Source organism: Ranitomeya imitator, chromosome 5 (genome assembly GCF_032444005.1).
Source record: "Ranitomeya imitator isolate aRanImi1 chromosome 5, aRanImi1.pri, whole genome shotgun sequence".
Taxonomy (NCBI): domain Eukaryota; kingdom Metazoa; phylum Chordata; class Amphibia; order Anura; family Dendrobatidae; genus Ranitomeya; species Ranitomeya imitator.
The window spans coordinates 690,285,656-690,304,385 of NC_091286.1; the positions used below are offsets into that span (position 1 = coordinate 690,285,656).

An 18,730-nucleotide genomic window follows, 5' to 3' on the forward strand; every position below is an offset into this window, starting at 1 on the left:
ATGACAGGAAGGGGAACGCAGGATGGAGCAGCACATGACAGGATGGGGACGCAGGATGGAGCAGCACATACCAGGATGGAGACAATATACCAATATAAATGCTCGCCACCCGGGCGTAGAACGGGTTCAATAGCTAGTATATATATATATACCTATTCTACGTGTACATATTTATTCTACCTATTCTAATGTAAGCTGTCAGTGTGATTTTACTGTACACCGCACTGAATTACCGGCTTTTCTCTCTAACACCGCTGCGTATTCCTCGCAAGTCACACTGCTGGTCCGTGTGTGATCCGTATTTTTGGGGCTTCCATAGACTTTCATTGGCGTTTTATTTGCGCAATACGGTGACAAACGCAGCATGCTGCGATTTTCTACGGCCGTAGAAAGCCGTATAATACTGATCAGTTAAATACGGCAGATAGGAGCAGGGGCATAGAGAATAATTGTGCCGTATTTTTTGCGAGTTTTATGGACGTAGTTTCTGCGCTCTTACGTCCGTAAAACTCGCAAGTGTGACGCCGGCCTTAGATACACGGATCAGCAGTCAGTATCACACAGGAGAGGATTAGATACACAGCTCAGCAGACAGTATCACACAGGATGGGATTAGATACACGGCTCAGCAGTCAGTATCACACAGGATAGGATTACATACACGGATCAGCAGTCAGTATGACACAGGAGAGGATTAGATACACGGCTCATCAGTCAGTATCACACAGGATAGGATTAGATACACGGCTCATCAGTCAGTATCACACAGGATAGGATTAGATACACGGCTCAGCAGTCAGTATCACACAGGAGAGGATTAGATGCACAGCTCAGCAGTCAGTATCACACAGGAGAGGATTAGATACACGGCTCAGCAGTCAGTATCACACAGGATAGGATTAGATACACAGCTCAGCAGTCAGTATCACACAGGAGAGGATTAGATACACGGCTCAGCAGTCAGTATCACACAGGAGAGGATTAGATACACGGCTCAGCAGACAGTATCACACAGGATAGGATTAGATACACGGCTCAGCAGACAGTATCACACAGGATAGGATTAGATACACGGATCAGCATTCAGTATCACACAGGATTAGATACACGGCTCAGCAGTCAGTATCACACAGGATAGGATTAGATACACGGTTCATTAGTCAGTATCACATAGGATAGGATTAGATACACGGCTCAGCAGTCAGTATCACACAGGAGAGGATTAGATACACGTCTCAGCAGTCAGTATCACACAGGATTAGATACACGGCTCAGCATTCAGTATCACACAGGATAGGATTAGATACACGGCTCAGCAGACAGTATCACACAGGAGAGGATTAGATACACGGCTCAGCAGACAGTATCACACAGGAGAGGATTAGATACACGGCTCAGCAGTCAGTATCACACAGGATAGGATTAGATACACGGCTCAGCAGACAGTATCACACAGGATAGGATTACATACACGGATCAGCAGTCAGTATCACACAGGATAGGATTAGATACACGGCTCAGCAGTCAGTATCACACAGGATAGGATTAGATACACGGCTCAGCAGTCAGTATCACACAGGATAGGATTAGATACACGGCTCAGCAGTCAGTATCACACAGGAGAGGATTAGATACACGGCTCAGCAGACAGTATCACACAGGAGAGGATTAGATACACGGCTCAGCAGTCAGTATCACACAGGAGAGGATTAGATACACGGCTCAGCAGTCAGTATCACACAGGAGAGGTTTAGATACACAGCTCAGCAGTCAGTATCACACAGGATAGGATTAGATGCACGGATCAGCAGTCAGTATGACACAGGATAGGATTAGATACACGGCTCAGCAGACAGTATCACACAGGAGAGGTTTAGATACATGGCTCAGCAGTCAGTATCACACAGGAGAGGATTAGATACACGGCTCAGCAGTCAGTATCACACAGGAGAGGATTAGATACACGGCTCAGCAGTCAGTATCACACAGGAGAGGATTAGATACACGGCTCAGCAGTCAGTATCACACAGGAGAGGATTAGATACGCGGCTCAGCAGACAGTATCACACAGGAGAGGATTAGATACGCGGCTCAGCAGTCAGTATCACACAGGATTAGATACACGGCTCAGCAGTCAGTATCACACAGGATAGGATTAGATACACGGATCAGCAGTCAGTATGACACAGGAGAGGATTAGATACGCGGCTCAGCAGTCAGTATCACACAGGATTAGATACACAGCTCAGCAGACAGTATCACACAGGATGGGATTAGATACACGGCTCAGCAGTCAGTATCACACAGGATAGGATTAGATACACGGATCAGCAGTCAGTATGACACAGGAGAGGATTAGATACACGGCTCAGCAGTCAGTATCACACAGGATAGGATTAGATACACGGATCAGCAGTCAGTATGACACAGGATAGGATTAGATACACGGATCAGCAGTCAGTATGACACAGGATAGGATTAGATACACGGCTCAGCAGTCAGTATCACACAGGATAGGATTAGATACACGGATCAGCAGTCAGTATGACACAGGATAGGATTAGATACACGGATCAGCAGACAGTATCACACAGGATAGGATTAGATACACGGATCAGCAGTCAGTATGACACAGGATAGGATTAGATACACGGCTCAGCAGTCAGTATCACACAGGAGAGGATTAGATACACGGATCAGCAGTCAGTATCACACAGGATAGGATTAGATACACGGCTCAGCAGACAGTATCACACAGGAGAGGTTTAGATACATGGCTCAGCAGTCAGTATCACACAGGAGAGGATTAGATACACGGCTCAGCAGTCAGTATCACACAGGAGAGGATTAGATACGCGGCTCAGCAGACAGTATCACACAGGAGAGGATTAGATACGCGGCTCAGCAGTCAGTATCACACAGGAGAGGATTAGATACACGGCTCAGCAGTCAGTATCACACAGGAGAGGATTAGATACACGGCTCAGCAGACAGTATCACACAGGAGAGGATTAGATACACGGCTCAGCAGTCAGTATCACACAGGAGAGGATTAGATACGCGGCTCAGCAGACAGTATCACACAGGAGAGGATTAGATACGCGGCTCAGCAGTCAGTATCACACAGGATTAGATACACGGCTCAGCATATTGCTATCACACAGAGCCCCTCCCTCCTCCTTCTTTGCCGCAATGCATGCTGGCGGTGACGTCACTACGTGCGCGCTCTGAGACGTTATACGCGCACGCTTGTCGCTCTGGGTGACGTCAGGTTCGGGAGCGCGCTCGCTTCGGTTTGAATTGTGTGGCGGGAGCAGTCCGTGTGTAACGGCAGAAACGGAGAAGATGGAGAAGGCAGAAAGCAGCTTCAAGACCCCCCGTAAGGTGGAGAGGGGCAGGAGCCTCGGTGAGAGCGGGACCCCGGGGGATCAGCGTGTGCGGGCGGGGGCCGTTATAGCTGTATAACAGGGGCGTCACTCTGTGGTGTGGGCTGTGTGATGTCATCAGTTATATATGAAGGGCGAGGTATGAAATCACAGTTATGTGTATTATACCGGGGGGTGGGGGCGTCGTACAGTGATGGGGGGTGTATTATACCGGGGGGTGGGGGTGTCGTACAGTGATGGGGGTGTATTATACCGGGGGGTGGGGGCGTCGTACAGTGACGGGGGTGTATTATACCGGGGGGTGGGGGCGTCGTACAGTGATGGGGGTGTATTATACCGGGGGGTGGGGGTGTCGTACAGTGATGGGGGTGTATTATACCGGGGGGTGGGGGTGTCGTACAGTGATGGGGGTGTATTATACCGGGGGGTGGGGGCGTCGTACAGTGACGGGGGTGTATTATACCGGGGGGTGGGGGCGTCGTACAGTGATGGGGGGTGTATTATACCGGGGGGTGGGGGTGTCGTACAGTGATGGGGGTGTATTATACCGGGGGGTGGGGGCGTCGTACAGTGACGGGGGTGTATTATACCGGGGGGTGGGGGCGTCGTACAGTGATGGGGGTGTATTATACCGGGGGGTGGGGGTGTCGTACAGTGATGGGGGTGTATTATACCGGGGGGTGGGGGCGTCGTACAGTGATGGGGGGTGTATTATACCGGGGGGTGGGGGCGTCGTACAGTGATGGGGGGTGTATTATACCGGGGGGTGGGGGCGTCGTACAGTGATGGGGGGTGTATTATACTGGGGGGTGGGGGCGTCGTACAGTGATGGGGGGGTGTATTATACTGGGGGGTGGGGGCGTCGTACAGTGACGGGGGTGTATTATACTGGGGGGTGGGGGCGTCGTACAGTGACGGGGGTGTATTATACCGGGGGGTGGGGGCGTCGTACATGGGGGCGTCGTACAATGACGGGGGTGTATTATACCGGGGGGTGGGGGCGTCGTACAGTGACGGGGGTGTATTATACCGGGGGGTGGGGGCGTCGTACAGTGATGGGGGGTGTATTATACCGGGGGGTGTATTATACCGGGGGGTGGGGGCGTCGTACAGTGATGGGGGGTGTATTATACTGGGGGGTGGGGGCGTCGTACAGTGATGGGGTGTATTATACTGGGGGGTGGGGGTGTCGTACAGTGATGGGGGTGTATTATACTGGGGGGTGGGGGCGTCGTACAGTGATGGGGGGGTGTATTATACCGGGGGGTGGGGGCGTCGTACAGTGACGGGGGTGTATTATACCGGGGGGTGGGGGTGTCGTACAGTGATGGGGGTGTATTATACCGGGGGGTGGGGGTGTCGTACAGTGATGGGGGGTGTATTATACCGGGGGGTGGGGGTGTCGTACAGTGATGGGGGGTGTATTATACCGGGGGGTGGGGGCGTCGTACAGTGATGGGGGGTGTATTATACCGGGGGGTGGGGGCGTCGTACAGTGATGGGGGTGTATTATACCGGGGGGTGGGGGCGTCGTACAGTGATGGGTGTATTATACCGGGGGGTGGGGGCGTCGTACAGTGATGGGGGGTGTATTATACTGGGGGGTGGGGGCGTCGTACAGTGACGGAGGTGTATTATACCGGGGGGTGGGGGCGTCGTACAGTGACGGGGGGTGTATTATACTGGGGGGTGGGGGCGTCGTACAGTGACGGAGGTGTATTATACCGGGGGGTGGGGGCGTCGTACAGTGACGGGGGTGTATTATTGGGGGTGGGGGCGTCGTACAGTGATGGGGGGTGTATTATACCGGGGGGTGGGGGCGTCGTACAGTGATGGGGGGTGTATTATACCGGGGGGTGGGGGCGTCGTACAGTGATGGGGGTGTATTATACCGGGGGGTGGGGGCGTCGTACAGTGATGGGTGTATTATACCGGGGGGTGGGGGCGTCGTACAGTGATGGGGGGTGTATTATACTGGGGGGTGGGGGCGTCGTACAGTGACGGAGGTGTATTATACCGGGGGGTGGGGGCGTCGTACAGTGACGGGGGGTGTATTATACTGGGGGGTGGGGGCGTCGTACAGTGACGGAGGTGTATTATACCGGGGGGTGGGGGCGTCGTACAGTGACGGGGGTGTATTATTGGGGGTGGGGGCGTCGTACAGTGATGGGGGGTGTATTATACCGGGGGGTGGGGGCGTCGTACAGTGATGGGGGTGTATTATACCGGGGGGTGGGGGCGTCGTACAGTGATGGGTGTATTATACCGGGGGGTGGGGGCGTCGTACAGTGATGGGGGGTGTATTATACCGGGGGGTGGGGGCGTCGTACAGTGACGGGGGGTGTATTATACTGGGGGGTGGGGGCGTCGTACAGTGACGGAGGTGTATTATACCGGGGGGTGGGGGCGTCGTACAGTGACGGGGGTGTATTATTGGGGGTGGGGGCGTCGTACAGTGATGGGGGGTGTATTATACCGGGGGGTGGGGGCGTCGTACAGTGATGGGGGGTGTATTATACCGGGGGGTGGGGGCGTCGTACAGTGATGGGGGTGTATTATACCGGGGGGTGGGGGCGTCGTACAGTGATGGGTGTATTATACCGGGGGGTGGGGGCGTCGTACAGTGATGGGGGGTGTATTGTACTGGGGGGTGGGGGCGTCGTACAGTGATGGGGGGTGTATTATACCGGGGGGTGGGGGCGTCGTACAGTGATGGGGGGTGTATTATACCGGGGGGTGGGGGCGTCGTACAGTGATGGGGGTGTATTATACCGGGGGGTGGGGGCGTCGTACAGTGATGGGTGTATTATACCGGGGGGTGGGGGCGTCGTACAGTGATGGGGGGTGTATTATACTGGGGGGTGGGGGCGTCGTACAGTGACGGAGGTGTATTATACCGGGGGGTGGGGGTGTCGTACAGTGACGGGGTGTATTATACGGGGGTGGGGGCGTCGTACAGTGACGGGGGTGTATTATACGGGGGGGTGGGGGTGTCGTACAGTGACGGGGTGTATTATACGGGGGGTGGGGGTGTTGTACAGTGACGGGGGTGTATTATACCGGGGGGTGGGGGTGTTGTACAGTGATGGCGGTGTATTATTGGGGGTGGGGGCGTCGTACAGTGATGGGGGTGTATTATACCGGGGGTGTATTATTGGGGGTGGGGGCGTCGTACAGTGGGGGGGTGACCTCTCACCTTTCTTTGTGAAGACCCTCTTATATATGTCGGCCATATGATGCTTCTGTCTCGCTCGGCCCCATAGTGACGGACGTGGCCCCACCTGGGTTAACCCTTTCCCGCCCCTCTCCGTCCGCTCTGGCCTGTGACTCCTCTATAACATGTAATGAGGCCGCTGTTGCCCCCTGTTTGGTTCTCGGCCCACCCCTGGGGGGTCACGGCTATTACTTGTGTGGTGAAAAGTCCCCACAGCAAATCCACAGAAGACTGGAAGTCGGCCTGACAAGTCCATAGCGAGTCCGGCAGCTTTTGGGGTGGATTTTTTTCTTCCTGTTTTCTTGCTGTGTAAACTTTTCCCTGGGCCCCTGCCGGTGTCCGGGGCCCTCAGTGATCCCAGGGCATCAGGTGACTGATAATCCACAGCATTTTTCCTGTGTGACGGGTTTCATTGTTGTCATCACCGCGGCCTTTATCGTGTGACACTTGTGCTGCTTCAGATTCTTCTGGCGTTTTGTGATATCAGCACCTGACCGACACCGCCGGGAGCGCAAATTTATATTTAAATGGAGTATGGTTTACAACCTTAAAAACCCTTGAGTTTTTTTTTTTTTTTTTTGTAATATTGCCAACCCTAGTAGAAAGCGTAACATAACAGTAACTACAGCGGGCAGAGCGGCATCATATCTACCGACTGTGATCTTCTAACACAGCTGCTGTGTTCCTCTATTGCAGGGCCCTCCGCACAGTCCCCCTCATTTGCCGTCCCAGCCTCACCATTCATGAAGAAGTTTGGTTACGGCACTGGAGTCACCGTCTATCTCATGAAAAGGTGAAGTCCACTGCATAAGCTGCCCATCCAGAGCTGCACTCACTATTCTGCTGGTGGAGTCACTACATATATATACAGAGTAATGTACTTACACAGTGACTGCACCAGCAGAATAGTGAGTGCAGCTCTGGAGTATAATACAGGATGTAACTCAGGATCAGTAATGTAATGTATGTACACAGTGACTGCACCAGCAGAATAGTGAGTGCAGCTCTGCAGCATAATACAGGATATAACTCAGGATCAGTAATGTAATGTATGTACACAGTGACTGCACCAGCAGAATAGTGAGTGCAGCTCTGGGGTATAATACAGGATGTAACTCGGGATCAGTAATGTAATGTATGTACACAGTGACTGCACCAGCAGAATAGTGAGTGCAGCTCTGGGGTATAATACAGGATGTAACTCAGGATCAGTAATGTAATGTATGTACACAGTGACTGCACCAGCAGAATAGTGAGTGCAGCTCTGGAGGATAATACAGGATGTAACTCAGGATCAGTAATGTAATGTATGTACACAGTGACTGCACCAGCAGAATAGTGAGTGCAGCTCTGAGGTATAATACAGGATGTAACTCAGGATCAGTAATGTAATGTATGCACACAGTGACTGCACCAGCAGAATAGTGAGTGCAGCTCTGAGGTATAATACAGGATGTAACTCAGGATCAGTAATATAATGTATGTACACAGTGACTGCACCAGCAGAATAGTGAGTGCAGCTCTGGAGTATAATGCAGGATGTAACTCAGGAGCAGTAATGTATGTACACAGTGACTGCACCAGCAGAATAGTGAGTGCAGCTCTGAGGTATAATACAGGATGTAACTCAGGATCAGTAATGTAATGTATGTACACAGTGACTGCACCAGCAGAATAGTGAGTGCAGCTCTGAGGTATAATACAGGATGTAACTCAGGATCAGTAATGTATGTACACAGTGACTGCACCAGCAGAATAGTGAGTGCAGCTCTGGGGTATAATACAGGATGTAACTCAGGATCAGTAATGTATGTACACAGTGACTGCACCAGCAGAATAGTGAGTGCAGCTCTGGGGTATAATACAGGATGTAACTCAGGATCAGTAATGTAATGTACGTACACAGTGAGTGCACCAGCAGAATAGTGAGTTCAGCTCTAGAGAATAAGCATTTTGTTTTTTGGTAGATCACCGAAAGGTTTATCTCATTCCCCTTGGGCGGTAAAGAAGGTGAATAAACAGTGTGACAAGTCCAGTAAGAGCCTCTATGAGTCGAGACTGAATAATGAGGCCAGAATTCTGAAAAACCTACAACACCCCAACATTGTTGGTGAGTAGAACACTGCTGTTGATGGGTCCATCATCTTCGCCTTGTTTCCTTTTGGTTTTAGGATTCACCCGGGAAGAAGTAATAACCTGTAGGTTTTGCTATAATCTGATAGAACAGCCAGAGGTTGACAATCAGTACAATAATCCCATAAATGACCTGATGAGCGGTTATCGCCTTGCTACGGGATTGCACTAATCAGTAGTAATGTGCCGTAAATTAGAGAAACCAATCTCAGCCGGTCCTGGCGCTGTCCTGATAGTGGTCCGGGTCAGATGATCCCTTGTATGGGAAAGACAAAGGGGGGATCGTCGTTGTAGGAAAGACACATTTCCCAAGGATCGATTAGAAAGGTGTCCGATGCGCTTCATCTACCATTCTTCAGGGGAGATGGGACCGGATGTGGGATACTGTGTCAGCCGTAGAGGCCGAGATATACCGTTCCTACAACAAAGTGTTGGGAAAGGTGGCGATGCTCAGTCCCCGGCCTCCCCTGCCGCCGGTCACCAGGAGGCTGATGATGGGCCGTCTGACCACTTAGATGCTGCTGTTGTCATTGAACCCTGATTTTTCAGGACTTGTCTACCAATGTTCACATTTTTTCTGATCCTGTGGGTTGTTTTCTGGTGTCGGCCAAAAGGGGTCATCACACTTCCAAAAAATAAAAGCTGTCTGGTGTGAACACATCCTTACATGCAGTGACTCACTCACAGGTTGTATCACCTATCCTTCTCAGGTTACAGAGGCCTGACCAAGGCCAAAGATGGCAGCCTCTGCCTCGCCATGGAGTACGGCGGAGAGAAGTCGCTGAACAACCTGATAGAGGAGAGAAGCGAGAAGAAACTGGGCCCGTTCCCTGCCCACACCATTCTTAAGGTGGCCCTGAGCATGGCGCGGGGGCTGAAGGTACGATGTCATAGCTTTACCCTAAAGAATGGGACCCCTTGTAATAAAAGGGAAGCTGCAATGACTGGTAACAGGTCATCAACCCGTGGCCACCAGGATCATGTAGTTGGGGGCCACATGAGGCCCTTTTAATTTCCTGTCCCTAAATGAAAGCTGCAGAAACTTGGTCTTTTTGTAACCGAAATTCATGTATTTCTTTTCTTTTATTATCATTTTTGCCAAAGTACCTTCCTATGAATATTTTGCACTGTTTGTCTTCTGCATCCTCTATGTATCACAGTACATAGAAGGCTCAGGGTGCGGGACCAGTGAATCCATCAGTGAGCTTCTCCCCTTGGTCCGTAAGGCTCATCTACCTTCTCCTGAACTATCTTCTGTGATGAATTCTGACCAAGTCTAAATCCTCACAGTAGATGGTTCTGGGTGGAAGAGAGACCGAGCGGTACTGACCAGGGGTGAACAAAAAGATTTGCGAGACACTGGTGTTTAGTTTGGTAGCCGCGGACCCCTGGCTCTCATACAGGCCACAGAAGGAGCTCACAAACGAGTCACTGATCCCTCACTATGTACGGTGATGCATAGAGGATGCAGAAGAAAATGGCCAAAATTCCTTATAAAGCGCGTTTGCAGAGATTAATTTTTAGTTTCTGACGTCGTTAAATTAGAGGAAAATAACCCTCTCCCCCACACTGTAGTTGAAGGATAAATGCTCCCACTCTGTTGTAGTGCACCAATCATCCCTCTACCGTCTTACAGCTGCCCAATATATGGTCTACTGTTCCTGTTACACGGAGAAGGAGATTGGCTGCATGACCCCTGAAAGCCCAATGACTGATATGTCTGTCATGTAGGAGGTTGGGGGGGTATGGCGTCAGCTCACGAGCTGTCATGCAACCGCCATCTGCCTGTTACAGCAGCAACCGGAGCTGAGCTCTGATCATTGCTGACAAAAATTTAAATGCCGTTGTCAAGCATTTCAGCGGCATTAAACCTACTCTGTCCTACGAGGTGTGACCATGAATACTAGAGAAAAAACAGACTTGGTGTGTGCTGCCAGGAAGATGAGAATGCAATGCTAAGTATAAAATCCTTTTATTCAGACTATGCGTTTCGCAGCCATTATGGCCCCTTCCTCACGTGCATGACAGGATATTGGCCATTATACTTGGGGGGAGGTATTATTTGTCTTCAAATCTTTTTTGTAAAACTTTGACTTCTTTTCAAAATCGCCATCACATGTGCAGTTTTTTTCTGATGCGTCTATACTGTCCATAAGGAACATTGTGGATGCATTTTGGATAATGTTCACTCGAGAGCTCCAGGTAACTGTTAACGTCACACATTTTTTTTTTTTTTTTTGAAATGTCGACTTGTGATGATCTTGCCCTGTTCTCCCTCTCAAAAACTCTATTTTGGTCCTGAAAATTTTGAAAAAAAAGTTTTTCCCCGCCCTCCCCCCCACCACCAGGGTTATCATTTTAAGCTTATTCATGAAAAGATCTGCCTTATGGAGTGTGCCTGTCCATATAAAAAAAAAAAAAAAACATCAATGAACGTTTTGTAAAAGATGATGTGGCCCACCAGTAGGGAGGACTGGGCTAAGTGGGAGGAATTGAAAAGATTGGTGTAATTTGGGGTGAAACTGGTGCCCATAGCAGAACCCCTCAAACCTGTCAGTAATCAGAGCGATGAGATTGAATGTTAGAACTCTGTGCTAGACATGAACGTCAAATGCAGTTTCTTATGTATTTATAATATTTGATAAGAATTTTTAGCTAATTTACCTAATAATGTGAGTATAAAAAGTGCTGTTTTTTTCAAATGTATGTAATTTTTATTGTGAAACGAAGTCATCAATGACCCCTATAAAGGTCATGAGCAATATCCAGTCGTTATGTGCCTGAGGAAGGGGCCAGATCGGCTACGAAACGTGTTGGCTTAAATCTAAGGATTTTATACTTGGCATTGGATTCTAATCTTCCTGCAGCGCTCACCAAGTCTGCGTTTTTTTTCGTATTTACTGTTGGTTCCAAGTCCTTGTTCTCCTGACCGGTGTCTTCTGCGGACGTAGCTGCAGCTGACGGGGAGAGATCCTACATGACATGAATTGACATGGCGACCATGCTGGTCCTCATTTTAGCTACATACTGCTATATGATTGTATTGTGTGTGTGTGTGTGTGTGTGTATAATATATAGCAGTATGTAACGGGAGTTACAGATTCAAGATCCCCATGGAAATTTGAAAAAGAAAAGTTTGGCATTTTCCCACTCATATAAATCTTCTTGACTCGTACGGTAAAGAACAAGCGCTCATCCCACCCCAGTGACCGGAAAATATAGGTTCTCAGAAAATGAGAGCGCCCCTCTGCCTGTCATACCTTCACTGCGCAGTAGGGGTTGTCATAGGTCGGGCCTGTACCTATGTTCTACAGTCTATGGTATCGTCTTATTCTCCCTTTTCAGTACCTGCACAACGATAAAAACATCCTGCACGGAGACATCAAATCCACCAACATAGTTATCAAGGGCGACTTCGAGTCCATCAAAATCTGCGACGTTGGGGTGTCGCTGCCGCTGGATGAGAACATGATCAGTGAGTATTGTGGAAGGTTAGGAGGCCACGCGAGGACTCGGGGACTGTGGGTTCATTTTCTTAAATTGAGTCCCTCCTTGGGAGATGGAGAACCTGCAACCAACCCCACCCCGCAGTCGCAGTGTATGGCCTGTCCAGTTGGGGGAGATTACAGCATCCCCCACTACCACCACATCGCCATAACGATTGTCTGCGAGAATCGGATCGCACTCGCCATTGCAAGTCAATGGATGCGGAAAAAAAGAAAAATCGTAAAGCGCACGAACCATGCGTGTGCCATCTAATTTTTACTCACACCTCTCAAAGGAGGCAATTCATCAGCCAAGTACAGTAAATTCACAGCCAGAAGCCTCAGGATAGAAAAAAGTCAGTGAGATATATAATCAGTGCTTTGTGCGTGTAGTTTTCTGTCTATATTTAGCTAATAATTACCAGCTGAGGCATAGCAGACAGCTGTGATCTGTTGGTGTTATTCTGGGAAGGGGCCAAAATCAATGGACCTTCCCAACCTATTATCAGCTCACAGCTGTCTGTTTAGCAATTACTGGTTCTTTTAAGGGGGACCCCCAAAAAATGATGCTGGCTTCCCCCCTATTTTTTTTTTATTAAGCTAAGGCAAAGCAGGCAGCTGGGGGTTAATATTAATAGGCATGAATGGACCATGGTATTGGCCTCTCCCCATACTAATAATCCCAGCCACCCAAGAAATGGCACATTCTTTTTAGATGCCTTGCCCTGGTGCGGTGGCAATTGTGGTAATGGGGTTGATGTCAGCTGTGTAATGTTTGCTGATATCAAGCCCAGGGGTCAGTAATGGAAAGTCGTCTATCAGACACCCCATTACTAACCTCGTAGTCAAAAGAAATGAACACATGAAAAAGTCCTTTAATTGTAAAAACCACTTGCCGACAATTACCCCCTTTTACCCTTTTTTATTGCAATAATAAAAAAAATCCACAGGTTCCGCCATAATCCATAATATGGACGTCCCACAACGATCCCCGACTCTGCTACATCTGGAGGCTGTGATGAGCGGTAACATTGCTCACCGCAGCTGATGGAACACACTGAGAGAAGCGCGAGAACCAGCGGCAGTAATTAGCCTGGGCGGTGGCGCCATTAAGATTCCCGCAGGTCATAGCCGGCGGTTCTCACTGTAACATCTGTATGAGCCGCCAGCTGGGAACTCCGGTACAGCATTTCACAGCTGGCCAGCTCACACACTGTCCTCAGAGGCTCAAACTAGTCACCGTGATAGCCGCCAGCCGTGACCTGCGGTAACCTTAATGACCTCGCCGCTTGTCACTGCAGCAGCCGGGTTCTCACGCTCCTCTGTGTGTTCCTGCGGCCATGGTGAGTGGTCACCGCCTCGTGGGACGTCCATAATATGGATTACGGCGGACCCTTTGAATTACCGTACTTTTACTTTTGGTCATAAATGGGTAAAAGAGGGTAATTGTTGGAAAGTGCTTTTTACAATTAAAGGAGTGTGTCTGACAGATTCCCTTCCATTACTAACCCCTGTCCTTGGTGTCAGCGGACATTACACAGCTCAAAATCCTTATGCCGATTGCCAACCCCCCAGGGCAATTGGGAAGTGCAAAGGCTAAGCACCAAAATTTGCAATCTAATTGATGCGCCATTTCTGGGGTGGTTGAGGGCTGGTGTTATTAGTCTGGAAAGCGAACAATAACCATGGAGATTTCTAACCTATTAATATCAGCCCGCAACTTTCTGCTTTGCCTTTACAGGTTATTAAAAACAGGGGAGGAGAATCCTGTCATTTTTTTGGGGGTCCCCCATAGTTAATAACCAGTTAACGTTACGAAGACAGCTGTGAGCTAATATTGATAGGCTGGGATGCTGCACTGATATGGCCCTTTCCCAGAATAATAACGCCAGCTGTTTGCTTTCTTTCAGCTGGTTAATAAAAATAATGCCATTTTTAATAAATTTAATTGGTTATATACGGCTAAACACCCTTTCAGTGCCACATGAAAGGGACTAAAGTGTGCTAGTTTATTATATGTAAGGGGCTTGTCATTTAAATATTTACAGGACATCTATCTGGTCGGTGATCAGATACTTATTTCATGCAATAAAATGCAATTAAGTTAAACTCCTACAACATGGTTTTTATGGATTTTCTTTTAGATTCCGTTTCACAGGTGAAGTGTACCTACACTAAAAATTACCGACCTCTCCATTCTTTGTAGGTGGGAAAAGTTGCAAAATAGTCAGCGACTCAGCGTATCACATACTTATTGATTAATGATAAAAACAACATGGGGTCTCCTATTTTTGATAACCAGTAAAGGTAAAGCAGACTGCCGCGGGGTTGATATTATCAGGCTGCGAAGGTCCTTGGTTATTGGGCGCTTCCCATACTAAAAATACCAACCCGCAGCCGCCCCAGAATTGGCACATCCCATTAGTTGCGCCTATTTTGGCCCTTAGCCTCCGCTCTTCCTCATTTACTCCGGTGCGGTGGCAAACCGGTTAATAGGGCTTGAGGGTTGACGTTGGCCGTGATTTGTCTAAACACACAGCTGGCATCAAGCCATGGTGTTTGTAATAAGGAGGTGTCTATCAGACGCCCCCTATTACTAACCCCGTACTGAAACGTTAAAAATACAAAAAAGTTTATTTAAAAATAAAAAGCACAAATGGAAACCTGAAAATCTTAGAGAGAGAAATAAAATCATGATACTGTCCCTCGTTCATCAGTTTATTAGGAAAAATAAGTCCCACGCATGTCCACTGTAGTCAAGCGCTTCCCCGAACGTGCCACGATTCCGACATCCAAAGCCTACAAACCTGATTCTGAGGCTCCACAGGCTTTTGGCTTCAGCTGTTCCCGTCTTCCTATACGTGTTTCACTCCTAGGTGTCTCTTCCTTACTTTTCACCAGACTAGTCTTTCTGTACTCGTTTCACTATTACTTTTCCTTGCTTTTAGTGAGTGATCCAGACTCGTATTACGTTGGCACAGAATCCTGGAAACCCAAGGAGGCTCTGGAAGAATTCGGTGTCATCTCCGATAAGTCTGACATCTACGCCTTTGGTTTGACTCTATGGGAGATGATGACCTTGTCCATCCCTCATGTCGACCTGCCACCAGAAAACGACAACGGTGATGAAGGTGGGTGTTGTCAGGACCCGGCAGTGTAGGACACTCAGATCTTGGTCACTTTCTGATCCCTTTTTTTTTTTTTTTGTCGGTCCACAGAGGACTCGTTCGATGAAGACGACTTTGACGAGGACGCCTACTACGAAGCCTTGGGGACACGGCCAGCGCTCAACGTGGACGAGCTGGACGACTCCTATCAGCGGATCATAGAACTGTTTTTCATGTGCTCGAGTGAGGACCCCAAAGAAAGGCCCTCTGCTGCACTGATCGTGGAGGTCCTAGAGGCGGAGAATATCCAATGAATATTTTATAGGCCGCCATCTATCTGCTAAGTTGCCGGTTTTACAGTTTTAATGCTTCATCTTCCATAGAAAAAGTTTCCAGTTCTGTTAGGAGGGTTAGATTGTTAAAATAAGCGGAACTATAGAGGAGGTAGTTGATTGAAAGAGCGCCCCTAGAGGAGAGGGAGAGGACTGCACCTCAGATACAGATGTTTAAAGAGTTGTGAAAAGGATTTTGTTTTTATGTTGTTTTGTCTTATATTTATGTTTCTAAGTGTCCCTATATATTCACATAATAATAAAACATGTAGTGGCCTGTTATAAAAAAAAAAAAATTCATTGTATGGCGATCATTAAATTCTGTACGATAATACTCTGCCCTCACTACCAAAGGCCCTTCAGCACATGGTGTTATAGCAGTTATACTGCCCCTGTGTACAAGAATATAAATACTGTAATATTGCCCCTTGTGAGAACCAGAAGATCGAGGCAACTGGTTACACAAACCCCTGCACTTATTAGATCTGCTTCACCTTCCTGAAGTTTTTCGTCCTGAATGGTCTCGGCTGTTCTGTGTTGGCCGCTCCTCTCCTTTTTATATGCTCCTCTCCTTTTTATATGCTCCTCTCCTTTTTATATGCTCACACCTTGCACTGGTGAATTGCTGTTGATAGTTTACATCTAACTTTTTTTTTAGTGTTGAAGGTGTAACAACCCTGCCGGCATCACTGCATGGGCTTCCATTCCCCACCTGCCTATTACATGCCATGTGCTCCATGGCGGCTTGCTCTGTGTACACTTCCTGGCTGTGTGTGCATAGGGGGGCGGCGCCAGCAACTCCGGATTCTTATTGAGACTGTGTGCACCTCCCTAAGGTGTCCCTGGCCAATAATCTTGAGCCCTCTGATACTTAAGGCATCCTCACCCTTTGGAGTTTGCCTGAGCAAACTATTTCCCCCAGTTAGCACTTGCTACTGAGCTGCCAGGTCGTGTCTGTTTCCTGTCTCAGAGGGCTGCAATTAGCAGGCCTTCATCTGTGTTCTGTTTGTGTGTCTGTTCCTGTCTGAACTCTGGTCTATGTCCGTTCCTGCTCCTTCTTTGTCATTTCCCACTCTGCTGTGTGTACCTCCACCTTATCTTTCTGCTCTGTTCGCCACTGTCTGTGGCTCTGCTTCTCTCTGCTCAGTTCTGCCACAACCTGTGGTTCTGTATCTCTCAGCTTTGCTCTCAGCTCTGCACTCTGCGGCTTTGCTTTGCGGCTCCGCTCAGCTCTCGCTCCGCTCCTTGCGGTTCTACCTGGCTCCGCTCCTTGCGGTTCTACGTCTCTTGGATCCGCCTCCTGCGTTTCTGCATGTGGCTCTGCCTCCAGCTTTTGGCTCCGCCTCCTGCATTTCTGTGTGTGGCTCCGCCTCCTGCTCTTAGCTTTGCCTTCTCTGCTCTTAGCTCGGCCTTCTTTGCTCCGCCTTCTCCTTCTCTGCTCTTGGCTCCGCCTCCTGCTCTTGGCTCCGCCTCCTGCTCTTGGCTCTCTCTGCTCCGCCTCCTTCTTTGCTCCGCCTTCTCTGCTCTTGGCTCCGCCTCCTGCTCTTGGCTCGGCCTCCTGTGGTTCTGCTTTGCTCTTGCTCTACCTCTGTTCAGCAACTTGCCGTTCACGTCTCTACCTGTTTGTTTATATTCACCAGTCTGAACAGGTTCTAACCTGTTTCCATACACCCTGTATACCAGTTCCTACCAGAGTATCAGCCCTGTCCGCCTGCCTGCATCTCCGTCAATGCATGTAGAAAAGCTGCGGAGACACCATCACGTGTTTCTCAACGCAAGCAATAAATAGCCAGGTCTTTCACCTGGAAGGAACAACCATGGGAAGGGCAGCATCCATAAAGGAAAACCACCTATGCCAAAACATGGTATCCATCCACAGACAGCTGTTTCTGGGTATTTGCCCCTCATCAGTGTGGAGTAGGAAACTGGCTATTAGGAGCAGTGCCTAGTAAAAGGACTATAAACATAAGGATGAATGACCTCGGGGAGATCAAAACATCTAACACCGCGGAGACACCATCACGTGTTTCTCAACGCAGTGATCCAGAACACTGCTCCTAATAGCCAGTTTCCTACTCCACACTGATGAGGGGCAAATACCCCGAAACAGCTGTCTGTGGATGGATACCATGTTTTGGCATAGGTGGTTTTCCTTTTTGGATGCTGCCCTTCCCATGGTTGTTCCTTCCCGGTGAAAGACCTGGCTATTTATTGCTTGCGTTGAGAAACACGTGATGGTGTCTCTGCGGTGTTGGATGTTTTGATCTCCCCGAGGTCATTCATTCTTATGTTTATATGTATCTCCGTCAAGCCAGTCCGCCCGTCAGTGCCTCTGCCGTACCCGTCCGTCAGCCAGTGTCACAGCCGTGCCTGCCTGCCCGTGTCTTGTCCCCGGTGGGATCAGCATCCACAGTCAGACTCCACCCTGGAGTGGCACCTGGTAGCTTCCTATTGCACAAGTCTGACCTGACCATCAGAGGCTCCAGCGAACAACTAGAAAGCTACTTAGTTATGCCCCTTCCAGGGAAGTTTGGTGTGGGGCCACACGCCCGCGCCAACCAGTCTGGGCGCGAGCGTTACAGAAGGAGTAGTCTGAATTAGTAGCAGTCGTGTGTTATTCTAATTTTGTGAGAAGCTCCTGTATGTCCTGAGAACATCATCAAAAAGTTAATTTATTTCAGGTCTTCAATACAAAAAGTGAATCTCATATAGTCACTACACAGAGTCATTACAGACAGAGTGATCTATTTCACGTGGTTTTTTATGTTAATGTTTATGATTATGGCTTACAGCTAATGAAAACCCAAAAGTCATTATCTCAGTAAATTAGAATACTTCATAACACCAGCTTGAAAAATGATTGTAAAATCTGAAATGTTGTCCTACTGAAATATATGTTCAGTAAATGCACTCCGTACTTGGTCCAGCTCCTTTTGCATCAATTACTGCATCAATGCTGCGTGGCATGGAGGCGATCAGCCTGTGGTGCTGCTGAGGGGCTATGGAAGCCCAGGTTGCTTTGATAGCAGCCTTCAGCTCGTCTGCATTGTTGGGTCTGGTGTCTCATCTTCGT

At 48.9% G+C, this 18,730-nt stretch overlaps 1 protein-coding gene across 1 annotated transcript; it reads left to right on the plus strand.

Moving 5' to 3' along the window:
• The first annotated feature begins 3,248 nt into the window (after nt 1-3,248).
• Nucleotides 3,249-15,851, plus strand: PBK (PDZ binding kinase). Its single transcript, XM_069728449.1, has 7 exons — nt 3,249-3,406; nt 7,297-7,393; nt 8,568-8,710; nt 9,444-9,613; nt 12,079-12,208; nt 15,167-15,349; nt 15,437-15,851. Exons 1-7 carry the CDS (start codon nt 3,346-3,348, stop codon nt 15,637-15,639), a joined length of 987 nt encoding a protein of 328 aa, XP_069584550.1. The 5' UTR covers nt 3,249-3,345; the 3' UTR covers nt 15,640-15,851.
• The last annotated feature ends 2,879 nt before the right edge of the window (nt 15,852-18,730 follow it).

Coding starts and splice junctions, on each gene's coding strand:
- PBK (XM_069728449.1), top strand. CDS start 3,346: ATGGAGAAGGCAGAAAGCAGCTTCAAGACCCCCCGTAAGGTGGAGAGG. Junction 12,209..15,166: donor GCTGGATGAGAACATGATCA/GTGAGTATTGTG, acceptor CCTTGCTTTTAG/TGAGTGATCCAGACTCGTAT. Junction 15,350..15,436: donor AAACGACAACGGTGATGAAG/GTGGGTGTTGTC, acceptor GTCGGTCCACAG/AGGACTCGTTCGATGAAGAC.